Source organism: Dermochelys coriacea, chromosome 25 (genome assembly GCF_009764565.3).
Source record: "Dermochelys coriacea isolate rDerCor1 chromosome 25, rDerCor1.pri.v4, whole genome shotgun sequence".
Classification (NCBI taxonomy): Eukaryota; Metazoa; Chordata; order Testudines; family Dermochelyidae; genus Dermochelys; species Dermochelys coriacea.
Genome location: NC_050092.1, coordinates 1,399,230 through 1,425,333, shown reverse-complemented (window position 1 = coordinate 1,425,333; position 26,104 = coordinate 1,399,230). Strand labels below are relative to the sequence as shown.

Here is a 26,104-nt window from a genome sequence, read left to right as displayed (position 1 = left end):
TGTCAGGTATGACTAAAACCAGTTCAAAACGGTCCTGGTCATACCCAGCCTGGCCTTCAGGTGATGCAGTAACATAGTGTTCCACAGTAGCAAATGCTGCAGATCCCATATCACCAGTAATGAAAGGCCTCTCCTGGTGAGATCCCTTACAGCCTATGTTGACCAGGGCTAACTTGGTGTGTATTTTAGGAAAAGTTATCTCTTTATCTAATTGCTGTGTCTGCTGCACCAAACAATACATACTACAGAAGACAGTATTGCATCTGTGATTTAAAATCTTTTAATTAAGCACTTCAGACAGATGTTATCTCATCTGACTATAAGATCCTAGGACACGATCCATTATAATTTGACCTGGATGCAGATCACAGTTTCTAGAAAAAAGTGTTCCTTATTTGGAGTTTTTAGGATATCTCAAATTACATTAGTAAATGGTCACCAGGTATGTTTCTCCCACTTTTACAGGGTATTTTAAAGGGAATTGAGCAATCTTGAATAATGAAGGCACAAATAGTTTATTATAAGAGAATATTGTAGGGTGACTGTTACAATCAAATTTCAAGGTAGTTGGGTAATTTATTCTTGATAAAAGTCACTGAATATATTAGGTTTTTTTTAAAGAACTGGTAATATTTTTAATTCTTTAAAATGTTTACATGTAACTCAGAATCTGCATCTTGACTTTGTTATAGTGCCAAGAAGTTTGTTCCAAAATGAAATATCAAATATAAGAGGTTTTTTAAACCTTGTTGCAATATCGTGAGGGTGGAGAAATCATGAGGTTTTTGAGACTTTACCTTTGATAATGATGCTTCTGAGTTCAATGTATTTTCTTTTTTTTTCTTTAAGATGCCTGTTTTGAAGTCTCTTCACAAACAGTGGCTCTTGGTATTTGTTCTCAAGATTTTTGTTTCTCTTTGAACTCCAAATCATTTGTTGTTTAGTGTATTTTGGGGCTAATTCTTGTCATCAGTGTATAGAAACAAAATTAAGATGGAGTATAAGAACGTCTCCAAATTAACATCTTTTGATTATTATGTAGTGTGGTTTTTATTTTTTACTGGTTTCTGATGTTCCAAATATCTCATTATGGGATAAAGTTAGGATAATGCAGTGTCACATCTGAACCTGAAAAAGTTGATTTGAAGCCATAGATTATTCAATTACTCTCTAATTTTGATGTTTTAAAAACAGATAACTTGTCCATTGGTTTTGAAGCCACAGGTTTTTAACATCAAACCTACATGCATAAATATCACAGGTGCATCCAAGAGGATTGTCACAACAGTTTTTATCTTTCTCCCTAAACTCTTGAGTGGGAGTAGAAAGATGCATGATGTTGCAATAGAAAATGTTTTTTGAAAAATGCATTTGCCCATTGTAAGTTAATCATGTTCGTTTTTTTTTTTAATGAAAGCTTAAATTCTACAGAAATGTATTCTGTTAAGGTACCCTCAAGTTTCAGAAACTGTCCTGGTGTTAATGTGGGAATTGATTTTTTTCAAGGGGTGTTCATAGCTGCAGCAGAGTGAAATTAACAATATTTCATGGGTGTTAATGCAAAAACCTGACAATAGCAATGAAACGGATGTTCATACTCCTGCTTGGAAAGATATTACTAGCAGACACTTGAGTTGCTCACAGGAGAAAAGCACTCAAAAAATGGGAGTCTTGTGTAAGAGGTGGAGTAATGGAAACCCATGGTATATTGAGTTAACTCTTTGCTGCAGCCAGAAGAGGAGAGAACTCCATCTTCCTTCTGTTAGAAACAGGTTTTAGATCGAGAATTCGGAATGCCTGAAAACTTTCTCCAACTGGTCCATGAGCTTTATGAAGGTTGCACCACCACTTCTGCTCCATGGAAGGAGAGATGCCTGAAATTCCTGTCTGTAGTAGTGTGAAGCAAGGCTGTCCCCTAAGCCCCATCGTTTTCAACTTAGCCATGGAGCTACTCATTTGAGCGATCTCCAGCAGTTTAGATTGTTTTGATCTGTACAGCAGTAGAGTGAATATCCTGGCCTACGGAGATGATCTGGTCTTGATTGCAGAGAACACTGACAGTCTCCAACAAATGCTTGATGTCACCAGCCAGGCTGCCAACTGGATGGGACTCCGCTTCAATGCTAGGAAGTGTGGAGCTCTGCATATCGATGGCAGTAGAAGGGACTCAGTCCAGGCGATGCCCTTTCAGATCCAGGGTGAACTCATGATGTTCGTCGAGGATGGGCAAGCTTACCAACATCTTGGCACACCCTGGGGTTTCCTTGTCCAGCAGACACCTAAGGACACTATCACGGAGATCCTATGAGATGTGGCCAGGATCAACTCCTCCCTACTAGCACCATGGCAGAAGATCAATGCCTTGAACACCTTCCTGATCCCCCGTATCTCATTTGTCCTGAGGGGTTCTGCCATGGCGAAGGTACCTTTTAACGCAGACAACACCATCAGGCAGTTAGTGAAAAAGCGAATGTTTCTTCTCCAGAGGGCCAGCAATGAACTGGTGTATATGTTGCACAGACAGGGCGATGCTAATGTCGCTCAAATGGGTGATTTGTGTGACGTTGTGGTGATCACTCACGCCTTCTGACGTGCCCGGATGCCATGGTGAGGAACATAGCAGAAAGTGCTATGCAGGATGTCATCAAGAAGCGAATTGCCAGGACCCTCTCTGATCAAGATGTTGCCACCTACCTGAGCGGCTCCCTAGAAGGTGAATTTGGAAGGGTGGGAGAGACTTGTACCTGCAATGCTGTGCGATGACTGGAGAAGCATATCAGCTGCCGATGGATGTGGTGCGAGGAACATCAGGAGCTGGTAGTCCTGGTGCCACAGGTGAAGAATGCAGAGCACAAAATCATAGATTAGGGTTGGAAGAGACCTCAGGAGGTCATCAGTCCCAACCCCCTGCTTAAAGCAAGACCAACTCCAACTAGATCATCCCAGCCAAGGCTTTGTCAAGCCAGGCCTTAAAAACCTCTAAGGATGCAGATTCCACCACCTCCCTAGGGAACCCATTCCAGTACTTTACCATCCTCCTAGTGAAATAGTTTTTCGTAATATCCAACCTAGACCTCCCCCCACTGCAACTTGAGACCATTGCTCTTTGTTCTGTCATCTGCCACCACTGAACAGCCAAACTCCATTCTCTTTGGAACCCCTCTTCAGGTAGTTGAAGGCTGCTATCAAATCCCCCCTCACTCTTCTTTTCTGCAGACTAAACAAGCCCAGTTCCCTCAGCCTCTCCTCATAAATCATGTTCCCCAACCCCCTAATCATTTTTGTTGCCCTCCGCTGGACACTCTCCAATTTGTCCACTTCCTTTCTGTAGTGTGGGGCCCAAAACTGGACGCAGTACTCCAGATGTGGCCTCACCAGTGCCAAATAGAGGGGAATAATCACTTCCCTCGATCTGCTGGCAATGCTCCTACTAATACCACCCAATATGCCATTAGCCTTCTTGGCAACAAGGCACACTGTTGACACGTCTAGCTTTTTGTCCACCGTAATTCCCAGGTCCTTTACTGCAGAACTGCTGCTTAGCCAGTCGGTCCCCAGTCTCTAGTAGTGCATGGGATTCTTCTGTCCTAAGTGCAGGACTCTGCACTTGTCCTTGTTGAACCTCATCACATTTCTTTTGGCCCAATCCTCTCATTTGTCTAGGTCTCTCTGGACCTTATCCCTACCCTCCAGCCTATCTACCTCTCCCCCAAGCTTCACATCATCCACGGACTTGCTGAGGGTGCAATCCATCCCATCATCCAGATCATTAATGAAGATGTTGAACAAAACCAGTCCCACTCCGCTTGCTACCGGCTGGCAAGTAGACATTGAGCCGTTGATCACTACCCATTGAGCCTGAGAATCTAGCGAGCTTTCAGTCCACCTTATAGTCCATTCATTCAATCCATACTACTTTAACTTGCTGGCAAGAATACCATGGGAGACCGTATCAAAAGCTTTGCTAAAGTCAAGATACATCATGTCCACCGCTTTCCCCATATCCACAGAGCCAGTTATCTGATCATAGAAGGCAATCAGGTTGTTCAGGCATGACTTGCCCTTAGTGAATCCATGTTGATTTTTCCTGATCACCTTCCATTTCTCCAAGTGCTTCAAAATGGGTTCCCTGAGGACCTGCTACATGATTTTTCTAGGTTTCAGAGTAGCATTTGTGTTAGTCTGTATCCGCAAAAAGAAGAGGAGTACTTGTGGCACCTTAGAGATTAACAAATTTATTTGAACATAAGCTTTCATGAGCTACAGCTCACTTCATCGGATGCATTCAGTGGAAAATACAGCGGGGGGAGATTTTATATACACCGAAAACATGAAACTGGGTGTTACCATACACACTATAATGAGAGTGATCAGTTAAGGTGAGCTATTACCAGCAGGAGAGAGAGAAAACCTTTTGTAGTGATGATCAAGGTGGGCCATTTCTAGCAGTTGACAAGAACGTGTGAGGAACAGTAGTGGAGGGAAATAAACATGGGGAAATAGTTTTACTTTGTGTAGTGACACATCCACTCCCAGTCTTTATTCAAGCCTAATGTAATGGTGTCCAGTTTGCAAATTAATTTCAATTCAGCAGTCTCTCGTTGGAGTCATGATTTTTCCAGGGGCTGAGGTGTGGTTGACCGGTTTGTAGTTCCCCGGATTCTCCTTCTTCCCTTTTTTTTAAAGATGGGCACTATATTTGCCTTTTTCCAATTGTCCAGGACCTCCCCCAGTCGCCATGAGTTTTCAAAGGTAATAGCCAATGGCGCTGCAATCACATCACCCAACTCCCTCAGCACCCTCAGATGCATTGCATCCGGCCCCATGGACTTGTGCATGTCCAGCTTTTCTAAATAGCCCTTAACCTTTGAGGGCTGCTCCACCACTGAGGGCTGCTCATCTGCTCCCCGTACTGTGCTGCCCAGTGCAGCAGTCTGGGAGCTGACCTTGTCTGTGAAGACCGAGGCAAAAAAGCATAGAGTGTTTCAGCTTTTTCCAATCATCTCAGTAGATTGCCTCTTCCATTCAGTAAGGGTCCCACACTTTCCCTGACCACCTTCTCGTTGCTAACATACCTGTAGGAAACCCTTCTTGTTACCCTTCACATCCCTAGCTAGCTGCAATTCCAATTGTGCCTTGCATGCTTGAGTAATATTTTTATACTCCTCCGAAGTCATCTGTCCATGCTTCCACTTCTTGTAAGCTTCCTTTTTGTGTTTAAGCTCACCAGAGATTTCTCTGTTAAGCCAAGCTGGTCGCCTGCCATATTTGCTATTCTTTTTGCACATCAGTATGGTTTGTTCCTGCGCCCTCAGTAAGGCTTCTTTAAAATACTGCTAGCTGTCCTGGAATCCTTTCCTCCTTATATTAGCCTCCCAGGGAATCCTGCCCATCAGTTCCCTGAGGAAGTCCAAGTCTGCTTTTCTGAAGTCCAGGGTCCGTATTCTGCTGCTCTCCTTTCTTCTTTTTGTCAGGGGGGTCCTGAACTCAACCATCTCTTGGTCACTGCTGCACAGGTTGCCACTCACTTCTACTTCCCTTACCATTTCTTCCCGGTTTGCGAGCAGCAGGTCAAGAGGAGAATGGCCTCTAGTTGCTTCCTCCAGTAGTTGAACCAGGAAGTTGTCCTCAACATTCTCCAAAAACTTCCTGGATTGTCTGTGCACTGCTGTATTGCTGTCCCAGCAGATGTCAGGGTGATTGAATTCCCCCATGAGAACCAGAGCCTGTGATCTGGAAACTTCTGTTAGTTGTCCGAAGAAAGCCTCGTCTACCTCATCCTCCTTGACTGGAAGTCTATAGCAGATGCCCACCATGACATCACCCTTGTTGCTCTCACCTATAAACTTAACCTTGGACTGGAGCTCTGATCAGTCATACTGCTCTCTGACATACAGTGCAACTCCTCCACCTTTTCTCCTTCGCCTGTCCTTCCTGAACAGTTTATACCCATCCATGAGATTGCTCCAATCATGTGAGTTGCTCCAACAAGTCTGTTGTTTGTCATATCATAGTTCCTTGACTGTGACAAGACTTCCAGTTCTTCCTGCTTGTTTCCCAGACTTCTTGCTTGCATTGCTCCAAGAGCTAGAACCATGCTGGAGAGGACCCTGAAGGATGCCATCCGCTGCCAATATCTGGAAAACCTGAAACGGAAGCCGGACCAGGGCAAGGTGTTTGAGGAGACGTGCAAGTGGGACGCCAGCAACCACTTCCTCCCCGGGAGCAGCTTTACCCAATTTGCCAACTAGGAGGTTCATCCACAGGACCCAGTTCAACTGTGTTCCGCCGAACGGAGCTGACTGCTGTGGAAACTGGGACAAGTGATGTAGGAAGTGTGGCTATGCCAATGAGACGCTACCCTATGTCCTGTTTAGTTGCAAGCCTCATTCCAGAGCCTGGCAGCTGCAATATAACACCATACAAGATCGCCTAGTCAGAGCCATACTGCCACCTATGTGGAAGGTGGCCGTGAACTCCACAATTCCTTGAACCAACATTCAACTGCCACTGGACATAGTAATCACCAATGAAGACCAGGAGACTATCATGATGGTGGACCTCACAGTGCCCTTTGAGAACAGGCCTGTGGCCTTCTGCAACTCCTGAGCTCGAAAGGTGGAGAAATACACACGTCTGACTGAAACCTTGAGAGAGGGTTACCAGCTTCAGACACACACACTGATCATCGGAGTAACGAGTGAGTGTCGTAGGAATGGGGAATCAATGCTATGCTCAGCTGATACAGCAGCTCACGGTATTGGATGCCATCGGGTGATAGAGGGACATCTACCTAGAACACATCATCAGACATTGACAATACCAGGAGAGATGAGCTGGAGTGATGAAAAGCAAAATTGGAAAGTCACTGAAATACTTCTCTGATGGATTCTCTCTACTAAGGGTGAACCCATCCTAAATGCTCAAATACCGAGAGACAATCTACACTCATTCATATATTTGCTTTCCACAACCAACTCTTTGTATAACTTTTTTCATGAGTGATGTACCTGAGTATTCGGATTCTGATATCTAAACTCTATCATTAAATTTCTCTAAATTTGGGTTATTGCAGATATGTACCATATGTATCTTATGAGTTTTTAAACAAACTTTGTGTTCGTATGTAATCTAGCATTATACCCAGATGTTCAGGCACTCTTTTCTTAACCTGTGTATTATATAATTTTTTTAACATTAGCTTAAATAAAAGTTATATCCAAACTTCAAATCTGTGACCCCCTACTAGCCAGAGGGTGACAAAGATATGGAATCACTAAACAGGGTTGGGGTGAAATCCTGGTAGCAATTCAGCACCCTCCCCTATTCCTGAAGCTAATTCTAACTCATGATATATATGAATACATTTGTAGTCTAACTAGTTGTAATCTAGTTTGAAAGTCTGAAAGCCTTTGGCCTAAAAACAGATGGTTTTAATCTATCAGTGTATGGCACTCCATAATGTTGAGTTACACACACATTAATTACAAATTAAGATTTGGAGTAGCATATAAATAACGAATGCCATGGTATCCTGATCATAAACTCTGTGGGATATGGTACATGGTAGCACATAATATCCAAAACATCCTAGAGAACCTAAGGTGCTCTGTGCCATACCTGAAACCTAATTAGTTAACTAAAAATCATAGGAGGTGCACTGTTACAACTTCTCTAATGTAAATCAGTGAGTAATGAGAGGTTTCAGAGTAGCAGCCGTGTTGGTCTGTATTCGCAAAAAGAAAAGGAGTACCCGTGGCACCTTAGAGACTAACAAATTTATTAGAGCATAAGCTTTCGTGAGCTACAGCTCACTGTAATGCATCCGATGAAGTGAGCTGTAGCTCACGAAAGCTTATGCTCTAATAAATTTGTTAGTCTCTAAGGTGCCACGGGTACTCCTTTTCTTTTTGAGTAATGAGAGATTCTCTTACAGGCATATGAACATATTTTTCATATTTTAAAAATATCAAGTCTAACCAAATATTGCAAACTAGAAACTGAAAGCTTTTTTTCAGGTGTATGTTTGTTTTTTGAAGGCATGCATTCCCTTATTATTTTAGGGTGGCTCATAAGGATTGGGTTACTGCCATAGTTATATATATAGGTAGAGCATCATCTTTGGTGGTGGTAAAGGAGAGCGCCACAAAAAATTATATTGTCTTTGTGAGAAAATAGTCCTCTATATAATACTCAAAAGACAGTTGTGGGGTCTGCCATTCTTGATAGTGTATTTTTAGCAATATTGCAAATCGTTATTTAATCATTAGGGAGTTGACAGGTACAATTCCTCAACATATAGTAGCCTTATTTCACTAAATATTCTGTTTGGCAGTTACTAAAAGGTTGGAAAAAAGAAAAGGAGTACTTGTGGCACCTTGGAGACTAACCAATTTATTAGAGCATAAGCTTTCGTGAGCTACAGCTCACTTCATCGGATGCATTTGGTGGAAAAATGTTCTTGTGTTATGAGAATGAGTAAATAACACTTATTTACTTTCTCCACACCAGTCATGATTTTATAGTCCTCAATCATATCCCCCTTTAGTCATCTCTTTTCCAAGCTGAAAAGTCCCAGTCTTATTAATCTCTCCTCATACGGAAGCTGTTCCTAATAATTTTTGTTGCCCTTTTCTGAACCTTTTTCAATTTCAGTACATCTTTTTTGAAAGGGGACGACCACATCTGCACCCAGTATTCAAGATGTGTATTCATACCAAAGTATATTCAATGGTTTTTAGTTCTTGTGCATTTGACAGTGTTGTGTATTGTCAGTTTCCTCTGTTAAGTTTTTTGAGTAACTGTGGGGAAGAGAGAGATTTTTAAAACGGAGAAATGAATGAACATCCACAAACTGGTTGGAGATATTTTGGGGTTGGGGATAGTACATGAAACTATTTTTAACTTTTTAAAATTGACCAGATTTCCAGTTATCTATAATTCACAAAAAAATCTCTGCTTTACCCTTGGATACATCCTTGTAACTCGCACAAAAAATGTTTGATTTTAGGTGTGCGTATCTGAGGGTGCCAATTGAATATTAGGGCATAGATTTTTATTTTTCACAAGTCTTTGTATTTAATTTTCTTGGCTCTTAACAAGAATGAAAACACTAATCTCAGACTTCACTAAGTACTTGTGCAGTTGAATAATTAGAAACTAGTGCAATTTTGGGATTCCATATGGAAAAAGTAGTTGAAAACCACATGGATATCATTAACATTGCTATATTTGTATAATCCTGTAGCTCTGAATTTTAATGGAAACTTCATACTGTTTGTGGGCAAAACCTACTTTTTCCTCACTTACGCTACAGTTATTTTTTTGAAAATTGTCCTGGAGGTCAGCCCTCAGTGAGGAGAGCATTGAGTTGTTTACAGCAGGAAAAAGATTTTCTTAGTTGAAAAATGGAAGAAAGCATTTTAATCCAAGGGGTGGAGGGTTGATTGCTGCTAATGACTAAACTGTAAAATGAATCTCATGAAATACAGCTTGTAATATGATTTTCTCACATCACTGGTGAAGAGTTCGTTGACAATTCCTCTTTGCTGCTTTAGATCACATTCTTACCCACCCACTCTGGTAATTTTAAAATTACCTATGGGTGGTGTAATAGTTTGGAGTTCTATAGTAGTACTTTTCATTTGAGAATTCTGAGTGGCTTTTTAAACAATGAATTAAGCTTTACAACACTCTTGTCAAATAGGTGAGCAATACTAACTTCAGTTTGTAAATTGAGGGGAAGGGAAACAGATATGAAGTGACGTGGATAGGGTTGTGTGTCAATATCGAAGCCATGATTTAGAACCTAGAGCTCCTTACTGCAGTTCTGTGCAGTGACTGTTTGATACTCAGGAAGTAGAATACATATAAGCCTATTCTTGGTGAAACAGTTGGAGACTTAATTACTGCTCTGTGATTGGAAATCAGTATTTCACCTGTGCAACTTCTATGTCCACAAAAACAAAACAAAAAAATACTCCACCCCTTAAGAGCTGAAGACCTATTCTAATCCTAGAGGGATATTTCCCCTCTGCAATTTGTATCCTTTTGGGAGAAAAATTCAGTGTACTTAATGGAGTCTTTCATAGAGCAAACCTCCTTTCATGCAAAGAAGTTCACAAAACCTGTATCCCAGGTTACGATAGCCAGGCTCTGAAGTTCCTGCTTCAGGGCTCACTTTGACAAAACTGCTTCATAAAAGCAGTCCCACTGACTTCAGTGGTACTGAATATAGTTGCAGAATTATACCATTGGGCTTAATATCCCAGAATGCCAAAAGGAGTGCCTCTGATGGTAGTTCATTGTAAGAAAATCCCTATTTATAAAGTGTAAACTTTCCTGGCAAAGAGCTTATATTGTTTTAAAAAGGGGGCACAATGCTTGCACACACCCACACCTCCTTCCTTCTTGTGTTAATTGTGAATGGATAATTAAGCTTAGTATAAGACTTCCCTACTTTTTATTAGTTGAATATTACATGTCATCATGTGATTTAGTGCAACCAGTCATACTAGTTTCATTTCTTTGTTTGATGTTTAGTTAACACATTTTAAAATATACATATAACAAGTGACTACTTAGCATTTTGACAAATAATCATAGGTCATACTCACGATACTTTCCCATGCAGGAGACCGATATTAAGGAAAAACAACAATCCTTGTTGATGTTGTCCCATCAAGGAAGGTTAGAGAATGCGTTTGAGATCCCTTTTCCCACCAAAGTTTCTGGTAGAAACCCTTGTCCAGCCTTTCTCCCTTTTTCTCCTCCCTTCCTGATCAGTCCCCAGTTCACTAGTCTCCCATTCCCTCACTTCCAGAAAGGACACATTCAGTTTGAGAGAGAATTTCTTCTTCTGTTCTTGGACTGGTGACAAAAATTCCTTGAGTTTTTCATCACAGTTGACCAGTCTGGTGACAGGAATGAAGGGCTTAATATGCTTGCATGTATGTTGTCATAAATCAGTTATAGTGTATCTGGTTGCAGAAGTCCATTTTGAATTCTTGATGTGTGTCAATAACTTGCATTTATAAAATGTGGAACTTTTCATCCAGAAGGATCCCAAGGCACTTTACCAAATGATTATACAGTCCATTCCAGGAAAAAGTGCACCGACATCTTGGGTTGAGTGCCTGGATGTGGCAACACTGCCTGAAGAAAACTGTTTAACCGAAATTGCAAGGAAAATTTTGCTAAGTAGAATATAATGAGCTGAGTTGAAATTGGGATAGGATAACTGTATTTTAAGGGACTAATTTGTACAGTAGATTACGCAAAAATTCTTTTAGGAGCTGGCAGGAATTCAGAAACCTGGGTAATCCATGTATTAACAATGTATTGTTGGACTTATGGTATTGCTGCCAGTTTCATAGCTGGTGCAGATATATTTTTGCTTATGGGGAAAAATTCTGGAAACTGGGAAAACAACTTTTATTTGGCTACAGTTCTGTTCTAATTTTATGTAATTTACACTGCCTTTCTGAGTTCTTGTGTTGAAGATGCTTTTAAAATAACTCTTTTTGTGTTCAGGTTGTTTCTAGTACATCCCTTCAGAGTTTATTGGTGAGTGGAAGGAATCTGCTTGTTTGTATAGTGATAGATGTTACTACTGTGGAGTAAATACTACTCCTGCTTTGCAAAGCCCTGATCCATTCAGGCTTTTGATCAGGCTTTTGATCCAAAATAAAAAAAAAATTGAAATCTCAGGTATTTACACTATAATATATATCATTCTCCTTCACTGTTGACTTCCAGGATATTTGTGTGTTACTAAACCTGTTTTTCTTCATGGTCTTCCTCCTAGTCATACCTAGTTTCATCAGAAATGTCCCGCTCTAATGTTTGTGATTGGTCAACAGACTCTTTGGGAGAGCCGCCTACTTTGATGAGCTAATGTGGAAAATGAGATTGCCCCACATCATTGCTCGAATGAATTGTACACTACTACTAATAGAAGCTGCAAATGAACTATGTCTCTACTTATTTGTCTTTACCAAGGGACTTTACAGCAAAGAAATACATACTTACTTACAAAAACTATATTATGTAGTGCTCTCCTATTTTAATAAACATTTTAAACTTCATCACAAAGATGGATTTTACAATGACCAGTCTTGGTTGCATATTGACCTTTCCTTGTTTGTACTGGAATAATTCATTTGCATTGGCTGTTTGAATTTTGGGAGGATGGCTTTTAATCATAGTTTTAATTACATTTTAATTTGCTCTCATTATGTTGAATAAACACCCTTTATTTATGTGCGTGTCTATGGATGCTTGATAAATAACCAACCATTGAGAAGGTGTTTGGTCACAAGCATACTTTATCTTGGTTTCCATTTACATTATCTCTTTCTTTCACATACCCACACAAATATAAAAGTTAAAAAAATTAGCTATCACCAGTGTTACAATTTTTGCCTTAATTGGTACTTTTAGTGAAGAAGGATGAATGTAACTGCAAAATACATAATCTTCTTTCTCACACTATATAACTCTTTCAAATGTACCAAATAGACAACAGTATAGTATGCACAGTTTGGAGTGTGTCTGGGGGAGAAGGTGACCATCCAGGCTATTTAAAATAAAACAGTAATATTAAATTCCAACTTCAATGTGAAGAATATTCTGAATATACATATGTAGCTCCCATTAATTTTAGTTTTAATGGACAAGTGTGATCTTGAGGCATTATAGTACCCAGAATTCCTGTTTTGGAAGTGCAGTGAGAGGAAAGATGGGCCAATGGCTGAAGTGCTAGTCTATGCTATGGAATAACCAGTTACAATTCCTTCACCTCAGACATCCTGTATGACCCTGGGCAAATCACTTGGCCCTGGTCTACACTACGAGTTCAGGTTGAATTGAGCAGCATTAGATCGATTTAACCCTGCACCTGTCCACATGACACAGCCATTTTTGACTACTTAAAGGGCTCTTAAAATCAATTTCTGTACTCCTCCCTGCTGAGGGGATTAGTGCTGAAATGGATATCGCCGGGTCAAATTTGAGGTAGTGTGGACGCAATTTGATGGTATTGGCCTCTGGGAGCTATCCCGGAGTGCTCCATTGTGACTACTCTGGACAGCACTTTCAACTCGGATGAACTAGCCAGGTACACAGGAAAAGCCCCTGGAACTTTTGAATTTCATTTCCTGTTAGGCCCGCATGGCGAGCTCATCAACACAGGTGACCATGCAGTCCCAGAATTGAGCAAAAGAGTTCCAGCATGGACCAAACGGGAGGTACTGGGTCTGATTACTGTATGGGGAGACGAATTCGTGCTATCAGAACTCCGTTCCAAAAGACGAAATGCCAAAATATTTGCAAAAATCTCTAAGGGCATGATGGACGAGGCTACAACAGGGACCCGCAGCAGAGCCGCCTGAAAATTAAAGAGCTCAGGCAAGCCTTCCAAAAAACCAGAGGCACACGGCCTCTCTGGGTCAGAGCCCCAGACATGCCGCTTCTGTGATGAGCTCATGCACTTCTAGAGGGGCCCCTACCTCTACCCCACCCCCGTCCGTGGACTCCTGCAAGGGGGGGAGTTTTGTGCAACAGGAATGAAGATTTTGGGGATGAGGAGGAAGAGGATGATCGTGCACAGCAGGCAAGCGGAGAAACCGTTCTCCCCGATTAGTCAGGAACTGTTTATCACCCTTAAGCCAATACCTTCCCAACCCTCCCAAGGTTGGCTTCTGGACCATGAAGCTGGAGAAGGCACCTCTGGTGAGTATACCTTTGTAAATATAATACATGGTTTAAAAGCAAGCGTGTTTAATGATTAATTTGCCCTGAAGGCTTGGGATGCATATGCAGCCAGTACAGCTACTGGAAAAGTCTGTTAATGTGTCTGGGGATGGAGCGGAAATCCTCCCAGAGACATCTGCATGAAGCTCTCCTGGAGGTACTCCCAAAGCCTTTGCAAAAGGCTTCTGGGGAGGGCAGCCTTATTCCGTCCTCCATGGTAGGACACTTTACCATGCCATTCCAGTAGAACGTAGTCTGGAATCATTGCATAACAAAGCATGGCAATGTATGGTCCTGGTGTTTGCTGGCATTCAAGCAACATCTGTTCTTTATCTCTCTGTGTTATCCTCAGGGGAGTGATCATCCCAGACTATTGGGTGGGTGTGGTTAGTTGGGTTTGTGCTGCAGGTTAACCGGAAAACTGCAGCCCCTCCTTTTAAATGGCTAACCCAATGGGTGCTTGGTATGGGAAAGGAGGGCGCTGCTGTGTAAAACCATTCCCACATGTTATGGGATTGAAGAAGCCGAAACATTGTGGCTTACCATGGCTGCCTGCAAGCCGAATTCTGTTTCCCAGCCCTGCGTGTGTGATCTCTCACACCAAACTGGCAGGCCCTCAATGTAAGAGGCAAAATGCGACCTTGTACCAAAAGCACATGTGCTATGTAATATTAACAGCTTGGGTCACCGTGAAAGTCTACCCATTGTTCTCGAAATTGTGCTTTTAAAATTCCACTCTTTTTTTCTCTTCCCTCAGTTGCAGATGTTTCAATGCTCCCCCATCATCTCCGTCCCAGAGGCTAGCGCAGATAAAGCGAAAAAAACGCACTCACGATGAAATGTTTTCTGAGCTCATGCAGTCCTACCGCACTGAAAGAGCTCATCAGAATGCATGGAGGCAAACAGTATCTGAGTCCAGGAAAGCAGAAAATGAACGCGAGGACAGGAGGGACAAGCAATATGAGAGGTTGCGGGAGCAAGAGGAGAGGTGGGGGAGGCCTGATGAGAGGAGGCAGGATGCAATGCTGAGGCTACTGGGGGATCAAACTGATATGCTCCAGCATCTGGTGGAGCTGCAGGAAAGGCAGCAGGAGCACAGACTGCCGCTGCAGCCCCTGTGTAACCGCCCGCCCTCCACAGGTTCTGTAGCCTCCTCACCCAGACGCCCAGAACACGGAGGAGGAGCAGAGGTGCTCCAGGCACCCAACCACTCCAACCCTGAGGACTGCCCAAGCAATAGAAGGCTGGCATTCAGTAAGTTTTGAAGTGCAGTGTAGCCTTGTCCTTCCCTCATCCACCACCTCACCCCGTGTTTCCCTCTCCCCCACCCCTCTTGGGCTACCTTGGCAGTTATCCCCCTATTTGTGTGATGCATTAATAAAGAATGCATGATTTTGAAACAACAATGACTTTATTGCCTCTGCAAGCGGTGATTGAAGGGGGAGGGCGGTTGGCTTACAGGGAAGTAGAGTGAACCAAGGGGGCAGGTTTTCATCAAGGAGAAACAAACAGAACTGTCACACTGTAGCCTGGCCAGTCATGAAACTAGTTTGCAAAGCTTCTCTGATGCGCACCACACCCTGCTGTGCTCTTCTAATCGCCCTGGTGTCTGGCTGCATGTAATCAGTGGCTAGGCAATTTGCTGCAACCTTCCACCCCACCATAAACATCTCCCCCTTACTCTCACAGATATTGTGGAGCAAGCAGCAATAACAATGGGATTATTGGTTTCGCTGAGGTCTGAGTCAGTAAACTACGGCAGCATGCTTTTAAACATCCAAATGCACATTCTACCACTGTTCTGCACGTGCTCAGCCTATAGTTGTACAGTTCCTGACTACTGTCCAGGGTGTGTATGGCTTCATAAGCCATGGCATTAAGGGTCCCCAAGGATAACGATAGGCATTTCAACATCCCCAGCGGTTATTTTCTGGTCTGGGAAGTAAGTCCCTTCCTGCAGCTGTTCAAACAGACCAGAGTTCCTGAAGATGCGAGCGTCATGTACCTTTCCGGGCCATCCCATGTTGATGTTGGTGAAATGAACCTTGTGATCCACCAGTGCTTGCAGCACCATTGAAAAGTACCCCTTTCAGTTTATATACTGGCTGCCTTGGTGGTCCGGTCCCAAGATAGGGATATGCATTCTGTCTATCGCCCCACCACAGTTAGAGAATCCCATTGCAGCAAAGCCATCCATTATAATCTGCACATTTCCCAGAATTACTACCCTTGATAGCAGCAGCTCAGTGATTGTGCTGGCTACTTGGGTCACAGCAGCCCCCACAGTAGATTTGCCCACTCCAAATTGATTCCCTACTGACCGATAGCTGTCTGGCGTTGCAAGCTTCTGGAGGGCTATCGCCACTCGCTTGTGAACTGTGAGGGCTGTTCTTGCCTTGGTATTGTTGCACTTCAGGGCAGGGGAAAGCAAGTCATAAAGTTCCATGAAAGTGCCCGTACGCATGTGAAAATTTCACAGCCACTGGAAATCATCCCAGATCCGTAATATTATGTGGTCCCACCAGTCTGTGCTTGTTTTCCGGGCCCAGAATTGGTGTTCCATGGCATGAGCCTGCCCCACTGCCATCAGGTTGTCCGAATTGCTGGGGCCCGTGCTTTGAGAGAAGTCCATGTTCTCATCACTCTCGTCACTGTGCTGCCATTGCCTCCTTGCCTGCTTTTGCAGGTTCTGGACCTGCACATACTGCAGGATAATGCGTGAGGTGTTTACAATGCTCATAATTGCCGCAATGATCTGAGGGGGCTCCATGCTTGCCGTGGTATGGCATCTGCAGGAAAGCATAGTTGCAGCGGAAGCAGTGGAGGACGACGGTTAGCACCGCGCATGCTTCCAGAGAAAGAACACATGTACCTTGGAGCCCATGACGGACAACATGGAGAAATTCACGATTGAGACAATAGCGGCAGAGCAGAGTTGCGGGGGAAGCGGTGTATGACGACGGTTAGCAGTCCTACTGCACCATCTGCTGCCAGCAGCACCCAGGACACAACAGCGGCGGTGTCGCTGAGCTGAGTGGGCTGCATGCTTGTCGTGGTATGGTGTCTGTGCGGGGGAAAAAAGGCACGAAACGATTGTCTGCCGTTGTTTTCACAGAAGGAGAGGTGACTGACATGTACCCAAAACCACCCGCAACGATGTTTTTGCCCCATCGGGCATTGGGAGCTTAACCCAGTATTCTAGTGGGCGGCAGAGACTGCGGGAACTGTGGGATAGCTACCCACAGTGCACCGCTCCGTAAGTTGATGCTAGTCACAGTAGTGAGGAGACACTCCGCCAACTTAATGAGCTTAGTGTGGACATATGGAATAGACTGTATAAAATCGATTTCTAAAAATTGACTTCTATATCGACCTAATTTCATAATGTAGACATACACATGGTCTTCCTGTACCTCAATTCCCTATCTGTAAAATGGGTTTAATAGTACTTCCATGCCTTCAGGGGTGTTGTGAGGATAAATGCGTGTTAAAGATTGTGAGGTGATGGAAGACATATAAGTACTTAAGATAGCAATTGTCTCTATAGTCTTTCTCTGGCAGAAGCTTGGAGTGGCTTCTTCAGAAAGAGCCATGTCTAATTCACTTTTGTCAGAGAGAGAGAGAGAGAGAGAGAGATGTGGTGATGTTGCAAATGGAGAATCTTTCTCCAAAAACAGAGAGCAAGTGTCGTGGAAAATAATGTTGCTGAATATGCGGTTTATCAATGACTAGATTAGGAGCAAGTAGTACTGCTTAAAATTAAATGGGGAATTTTTAAATAAATTACACTTGGAATTGAGTGCTTCAAAGAATTGCTAAAAGAAAAGGAGTACTTGTGGCACCTTAGAGACTAACAAATTTATTTGAGCATAAGTTTTCGTGAGCTACAGCTCACTTCATCAGATGCATTTGGTGGAAAATACAGAGGGGAGATTGATATACACACGCAAAGAACATGAAACAATGGGTTTATCATACACACTGTAAGGAGAGTGATCTCTTAAGATAAGCCATCACCAGCAGCAGGGTGGGGAAAGGAGGAAAACCTTTCATGGTGACAAGCAAGGTAGGCTATTTCCAGCAGTTAACAAGAACATCTGAGGAACAGTGGGGGGTGGGGTGGGGGGGAGAAATAACATGGGGAAATAGTTTTACTTTGTGTAATGACTCATCCATTCCCAGTCTCTATTCAAGCCTAAGTTAATTGTATCCAGTTTGCAAATTAATTCCAAATCAGCAGTCTCTCGTTGGAGTCTGTTTTTGAAGTTTTTTTGTTGAAGGATAGCCACTCTCAGGTCTGTAATCGAGTGACGGGAGAGATTGAAATGTTCTCCGACTGGTTTTTGAATGTTATAATTCTTGACGTCTGATTTGTGTCCATTTATTCTTTTACGTAGAGACTGTCCAGTTTGACCAATGTACATGGCAGAGGGGCATTGCTGGCACGTGATGGCATATCTCACATTGATAGATGTGCAGGTTAACGAGCCTCTGATAGTGTGGCTGATGCGATTAGGCCCTATGATGGTGTCCCCTGAATAGACATGTGGACAGAGTTGGCAACGGGCTTTGTTGCAAGGATAGGTTCCTGGGTTAGAGGTTCTGTTGTGTGGTGTGTGGTTGCTGGTGAGTATTTGCTTCAGATTGGGGGGCTGTCTGTAAGCAAGGACTGGCCTGTCTCCCAAGATCTGTGAGAGTGATGGGTCGTCCTTCAGGATAGGTTGTAGATCCTTGATGATGCGTTGGAGAGGTTTTAGTTGGGGGCTGAAGGTGATGGCTAGTGGCGTTCTGTTCTTTTCTTTGTTGAGCCTGTCCTGTAGTAGGTGACTTCTGGGTACTCTTCTGGCTCTGTCAATCTGTTTCTTCACTTCAGCAGGTGGGTATTGTAGTTGTAGGAATGCATGATGGAGATCTTGTAGGTGTTTGTCTCTGTCTGAGGGGTTGGAGGAAATGCGGTTATATCGTAGCGGTTGGCTGTAGACAATGGATCGTGTGGTATGATCTGGATGAAAGCTAGAGGCATGTAGGTAGGAATAGCTGTCAGTAGGTTTCCGATATAGGGTGGTGTTTATGTGACCATCGCTTATTAGCACCGTAGTGTCCAGGAAGTGGATCTCTTGTGTGGACTGGTCCAGGCTGAGGTTGATGGTGGGATGGAAATTGTTGATTCTGTTGTCTGTCTTAATGGACAGTAAACTTAAATTACTGGGGTCTCCTGGCTTAAGTGCTGTTGGCTGCAATGTCTTGGTCTTCAGAGATTGGTTAGTATTATCTGTTCTAAACCTGTGTGGTGTGGTGTTAACATGTTGATGAGAGCATGTATATTTAAAAAATGCTCTATAAATATAAAATTACAGTATTTAATATGTGCAGAAAAATTAGATTTATTGGAGAAATAACCAACGATGAAGGGTAACCTGGAGGAACCCAAATCCTGTCATCCTTGGGCCAGATGCTCACTGGTTTACATTAATTAAGGATATAGAATCATAGAATATCAGGGTTGGAAGGGACCTCAGGAGGTCATCTAGTCCAACCCCCTACTCAAAGCAGGACAAATCCCCAACTAAATCATCCCAGCCAGGACTTTGTCAAGCCTGACCTTAAAAACCTCAAAGGAAGGAGATTCCACCAGCTCCCTAGGTAACCCATTCCAGTGCTGCACCACCCTCCTAGTGAAAAAGGTTTTCCTAGTATGCAACCTAAATCTCCCCCACTGCAACTTGAGACCATTACTCCTCATTCTGTCATCTGCTACCACTGAGAACAGTCTAGATCCATCCTCTTTGGAACCCCCTTTCAGGTAGTTGAAAGCAGCTATCAAATCTCTCGTCATTCTTCTCTTCCGCAGACTAAACAATCCCAGTTCCCTCAGCCTCTCTTCGTAAGTCATAAAAATAAAAGGAGTACTTGTGGCATGTTAGAGACTAACAAATTTATTTGAGCATAAGCTTTTGTGAGCTATAGTGAAGTGAGCTGTAGCTGTAGCTCATGAAAGCTTATGCTCAAATAAATTTGTTAGTCTCTAAAGTGCCACAAGTACTCCTTTTCTTTTTGCAAATACAGACTAACATGGCTGCTACTCTGAAATCTCTCATAAGTTGTGTTCCAGTCCCCTAATCATTTTTGTTGCTCTCTGCTGGACACACTATATTTGTCCACATCCTTTCTGTAGTGGGGGGCCCAAAACTGGACGCAGTACTCCAGATGTGGCCTCACCAGTGCCGAATAGAGGGGAATAATCACTTCCCTCGATCTCCTGGCAATGCCCCTACTTATACAGCCCAAAATGCTGTTAGCCTTCTTTGCAACAAGGGCACACTGTTGACTCATATCCAGCTTCTTGTTCACTTTAACTCCTGGGTCCTTTTCTGCAGAATTGCTGCCTAGCCATTCGGTCCCTAGTCTGTAGCAGTGCATGAGATTCTTCTGTCCTAAATGCAGGACTCTGCACTTGTCCATGTTGAACTGCATCAGATTTCTTTTGGCCCAATTCTTTTGGTCCGTCCTATCCCTATCCTCCAGCGTATCTACCACTCCTTCCAGTTTAGTGTCATTTGCAAACTTGCTGAGGGTGCAATCCACGCCATCTTCCAGATCATTAATGAAGATATTGAACAAAACTGGCTCCAGGACTGACCTTTGGAGAACTCCACTTGATATCGCCTGCCAACTAGACATGGAGCCATTGATCACTACCCGTTGAGCCCGACAATCTAACCATCTTTCTATCCACCTTATAGTCCATTCATCCAGCCCATACTTCTTTAACTTGCTAGCAAGAATACCATGGGAGACCGTATCAAAAGCTTTGCTAAAGTCGAGGAATAACACGTCCACTGTTTTCCCCTCATTCAGAGAGCCAGTTATTTCATCATAGAAGGCAATTAGATTAGTCAGGCATGACTAATGATACGGCCTTTTTGTTTTTAGCCCTACTGTTGCATGAAGTTCTGTGTACACTCTAAGTGTGTTAGAGGCGAGACATTTTTCCGCAATGTTATTTACACTTCTTCTCTAGTACAACGGTTGTGGTATAGAGATGTAATTGGTCACAGGGTAAGATACATGTTGAATTGGAGGACTTGGAGGAAAGAGTTCAAAATGGCTTGTTCCTGCATCAGACCATGGAAATTAATATTCTAAAATCAGGGAAGTTAAGTCTCCACTTTACCCCAATAAAGCTGCTAGTTGATGGTGTCAGATCGTACACAAATATATTGTTAGTACCCTATCTCTTCACATCCTTCCTTTCTTTATCTGAATTCCAGTTTTGGTCATAGTATTGATTGAGTTTCAACATTGACTTTACGTATGTATCCTTTGATTAATACTGAAATAATGTGTACTAGCTTGATCGATGAGATGAAAATGTAGTGTCAGATTTTGTGTATGAAACCTATGCCCAGTTTAAAAACCTTGTGCTGCTATAGACTTTAAATTGTTTGTCTTGTCTTTCAGCACTCAGCCTGCTACAGCTTATTCCCATCCAACCACTGCGGCAAGCTACACTGTCCAGCAAACTCCTGTGACTCCATCTTATGCGCCCACAGTGCAGGCTGCCAGGCCAGTTGCAACTGCTGTCTATGGAGCATACCAATCACATTCAGGACAGGACTATGGTTATGGAACTCGGCAGCAGGAACCTACCCCCCAGCCTACCACAACACCAAATTACCAGGTATCTATCCACAAAACCTTTTGGTGACACTTCAATTGGTAACTTATCTGAGCAGCATTTGTCCACATTAATTGCATGGTATAAATTTTTGCCTGGGAAGCAGAATAAGGCTGATAATATATGTGATTTTTTTTTTTTTTTTTGGTGTTTTTTTCACTCCATACATTTCCAATCTTTAATTGAAAAGGGGACAAGGACTGTCTTTTATGCTACATTTGTACAGGCTCAATGGATTCCAATCCTTAATTGGGGTTTCCAGGCACCAAGATAATACAGCTATTAATTATAAAAATAATATATTGGTATTAAAGGATTTTTCTGATAAATTCTTCAAGATATTGGACTTGCGAGCTCTAGTATATTTGCTACCTTTTTGAATATGCATAAAAGTGATATTGATATATAGATAGATATAGATATAGATATAGATAGATATATCAATCAGCAAATGCTGAGGGATCAAACCAAATTACTAGAGAGCCAAAACAGGTGCAAAGCTAAGAACACACATAGTTTTAATTTCCTAAAGTCTAAGGACTATAAACTTTGAATCAAGAGCTATAGAATGAAATCTGGGAGGCTTTTTGATTTTTTCCTACTATAAACTGACTTGTTCTTCCTAGTTGACATGAACAAATGCATAAAAAAAGGTTTTAGCCATTTTGGTAGAGTCCAACTAATTGCTATCAGTTTGCTAAAGAATGCTTAATTTATATATTAATTTTTGTAGCATTGAGCTGTGTGTTCATAATTTGGCTTTTTTTGTTCTGTTGGAATTTCATATACAGGATGGTTATAGTTATGGACGATCTACATCTGCAAGCAGCTATGAGAGCAAACAGTACTACCAGCCAGTTGCTACCCAGCCTCAACACACTGCCACAGACTCTTACTACCAGTCAAGTGAGTGCTACAGTGTTCACAACTTTAGTGTGTTGTTTCAAAATATGTACAGAACTGGGAGGTTCAAAATGTTAAAGCTTTATTGGCAGCAGAGTATCAGTTGCAGGTAAAGTGTCAAAAGTAGCTTAATTAGACTTTTTAGCAACTTTGGAAAATGCCTTAAATCTTCTCTTAAGAGTGTGAAAATGTTTGTGAAATTGTGGTGGTGGTTTAATTTTTTCCAGTTCATTAAATGTCATAACTTGAACACAAATGTTACTTCATACTAATGTTTCAAAAAAAGATTTGTAAGAATCTGAATGCACAAATATTTATCATACATGTAAGAGAAAGAGAGCTGTCTAAATATGACATGAATTGATAGACTATAAATACAAATCACAGTGGTGAGTTGAAACCAAGCTGGACATACTATTGCTTATAGAGGATTGGATTTGATAAGAATGTGAAAAGTAACTTGTATTATAACTTTGGAAGATCATTCCTTTTATGGGTTAATGTACATTACTCAAATTTCAGGTGAAAAATAATTTACTAGATGCCCATGAGTAGTTAGAAAAAATCAAGCCCATTCCTCAAGCCTCTGGGTGTATTTACATATTGAAATATAATTAAATATAAAAAAAATATACAGCATGCCCTATTTGTAGAGAAAATTATAGAAAAAATATGTAGGGATAGTGAGTGTCACATTTTTGTTGAGGATGCAAAAAGCACAAAACTGACTCCCATGCATCTTTGCTTGCACAGACTTCGCTATAAACATAAGAATGGCTATACTGGGTCAGACCAATGGTCCATCTAGCCCAGTATCCTGTCTTCTGGCAGTGACCAATGCCAGGTGCTTCAGAGGGAATGAACAGAACAGGTAATCATCAAGTGATCATTCCCTGTTGCGCATTCCCAGCATCTGACAAACAGAGGCTAAGAACACTTCAGAGCATGGTTTTGCGTTCCTGCCCATCCTGACTAATAGCCATTGATGGACTAATCCTCCATGAACTTATCTAGTTCTTTTTTTAACCCTGTTACAGTCTTGGCCTTCACAACATTCTCTGGCAAAAAGTTCCACAGGCTGACTTTACGTTGTGTCAAGAAATACTTCCTTTTGTTTGTTTTAAACCTGCTGCCTATTAATTTCATTTGGTGACTTTGTTCTTGTGTTATGAGAAGGAGTAAATAACACTTCCTTATTTACTCTCTCCACATCGGTCATAATTTATAGACCTCAATCATATCCCCCCATAGTCATATTTTTTCCAAGCTGAAAAGACCCACTCTTATTAATCTCTCCTCATATGGAAGCTGTTCCATACCCCTAATCACTTCTATTGCCCTTTTTCTTTATCTTTTCCAATTCAAATTTATCTTTTTTGAGATGGGACGACCAGATCTGCACACAGTATTCAAGTTGTGGGTGTACCATGGATTTATATAGAGGCAATATAATGTATTCTGTCTTCTTATCTATCCCTTTTCTAATGGTTTCTAACATATTTAGCTTTTTTGACTGCTGCTGCACGTTGAGTTAATGTTTTCAGAGAACTATCCACAAGATAGCCAAGATCTTTCTTGAATGGTAACAGCTAATTTAGACCCCATCATTTTATATGTATAGTTGGGATTATGTTTTCCAATGGGCATTACTTTGCATTTATCAATATTGAATTTCATCTGCCATTTTGTTGCCCAGTCACCCAGTTTTGTGAGATCCTTCTGTAACTCTTCGCAGTCAGCTTTGGATTTACCTACCTTGAATAGGTTTCAGAGTAGCAACCGTGAATAGGTTACAGAGTAGCAGTAACACGGCTGCTACTCTGAAACCTGTCATTATGCAAGGCACTGAATTTAGCCGTATAGAGTGGAAATCTGTCAACTTCATAAAATTTGTTAGTCTCTAAGATGCCACAAGTACTCCTTTTATTTCTACCTTGAATAGTTTTGTATCATCTGCAAATTTTGCCACCTCACTCTTTATCTCTTTTTCCAGATAATTTATGAATATGTTGAACAGTACTGGTCCCGGTACAGACCCTTGGGGACACCACTGTTTACCTCTCCCTATTCTGAAAACTGACCTTTTATTCCTACCCTTTATTTCCTATCAGTTAAGCAGTTACTGATCCATGAGAGGACCTTCCTTCTTATCTCATGACAATTTACTTCGCTTAAGAGCCTTTGGTGAGGGACCTTGTCAAAGGCTATCTGAAAATCTAAGTACACTGTATCCATTGGATCAGCCTTGTCCACATGTTTTTTGACTCCCGCAAAGAATTCTGTGGATTGGTGACATATGATTTCCGTTTACAAAAGCCATGTTGACTCTTCCCCAACAAATTGTGTTCATCTGTGTTTCTGATAATTCTGTTCTTTACTATAGTTTCAACCAATTTACCTGGTACTGAAATTAGGCTTACCGGCCTACAATTGATGGGTTCGCCTCTAGAGTTTCTTTAAAAAATTGGCATCACATTAGTTATTCTTCAGTCATCTTACTCCAGGCTGAATTCTGTACCACGGCGCATGCACAGAATTTGTCCCCTGCAGATTTCTTTGCTTCCCCGCAGAAAAATGACTTTGATGGGGAACCAAAAGGAAGCCACAAGAGCGGTCATGAGACCCTCCCCAGCAGCATGTTTTGGGTGCCCAGGGCAGCCAGCGAAGAGGTAAATCACTGTGGGGCAGGGGGCGGGACTGGGGAAGACCCATCTTGGTGTCTCCTACCCCGTGCTGGGCTCAGCTCCTAGTCAGCTGGGCTGGGGAGGATGGGACTTCCTCTTCCCCTGCACAGCATCCGGGGCCATGTCATACCCACCCCAGATTTCTCCCCTGTCTGTAGGAAGCTCTGGAAACTCTCCCTTCCACGCTTCCTGCACCCATCAGCTGCAGGGGGAGAGATCACTTTACAAGGCGCTCCTCCCCCATCTGCCCACCCCAATGCATCCAGACCCCCTCACGCCCAGACTCTCCCACCGAGCCTCAACCTCCCTGGACGAATCTGCGGAACCACCTGCACCTGGATCCCCACCCTACCAAGCCCTAACCAGCTGCACCTGGATCCCCACCCCACTGAGCCACATTCCCCCAGCATCTGGACCCCCCGCTAAGCTCTATCCCTCCCACACCCAGACCCTCCCTGCTGAGCCCCAACCACCCTTCACCTGGATTCCCATGCGGAGTCCCATCACCATTGCACCCAGAACTCCCCAGCAACCTCCTGTCCATGCAGATTCCCCACTGAGCCACCTGCACCCAGATTGCCTCACACAGCACCCTCTCAACTGACACCTGTATCTCCTATTCCCCCACCCCCACCTGGATCCTGCCTTGTTGAGCCTGCCTGCTCACACCTGGTGCATTTGGCACGGAGGGGCAGGGCCTGGGGTGTTTCTGGGGCAGGCCCAGTCCTTGCGCTGTGTCAGGGTTGGATGCAGCCTCACCACTGAATCAGTGTCCCGGGGATGGAGCAGCACAGTGATCTCCCACCCTGTGCAGCCAGTGGCCTGTGTTTCCCAGTGCCATGTGCTGGAGCCTCCACATTTATTTGACAAATAAAAATTGCAGAATTTTAAAATACTGTGTGCAGATTTTTTATTTTTTATTTTTTTATTTTATTTTTTATTTTTTATTTTATTTATTTTGCACAGAATGCCCTCAGGAGTAGTCATCTGGTACAGAAGCTGACTTAAATGATAGGTTACATACCACACTTAAAAGAAAAGGAGTACTTGTGGCACCTTAGAGACAGACTAAGGTGGACTGAATGCA

General features: G+C 42.6%; 1 protein-coding gene across 4 annotated transcripts in view; it reads left to right on the top strand.

The window, feature by feature from the left end:
• LOC119848174 (zinc finger RNA-binding protein-like) overlaps positions 1-26,104 on the top strand; it is a 76,237-nt gene that overhangs the window by 8,372 nt on the left and 41,761 nt on the right. For 3 of the 4 annotated variants that reach the window (XR_006277064.1, XM_038383594.2, XM_038383597.2), the window contains exons 2-3: positions 21,214-21,433; positions 22,207-22,336. Coding sequence is in view for 3 of the 4 variants with exons in the window: in XM_038383594.2 (XP_038239522.1) it covers positions 21,214-21,433; positions 22,207-22,336 (350 nt within the window). In the remaining variant the exon portion in view is untranslated. The remainder of the gene's footprint in view (positions 1-21,213; positions 21,434-22,206; positions 22,337-26,104) is intronic. The other variant, XM_038383595.2, reaches the window with a different exon arrangement.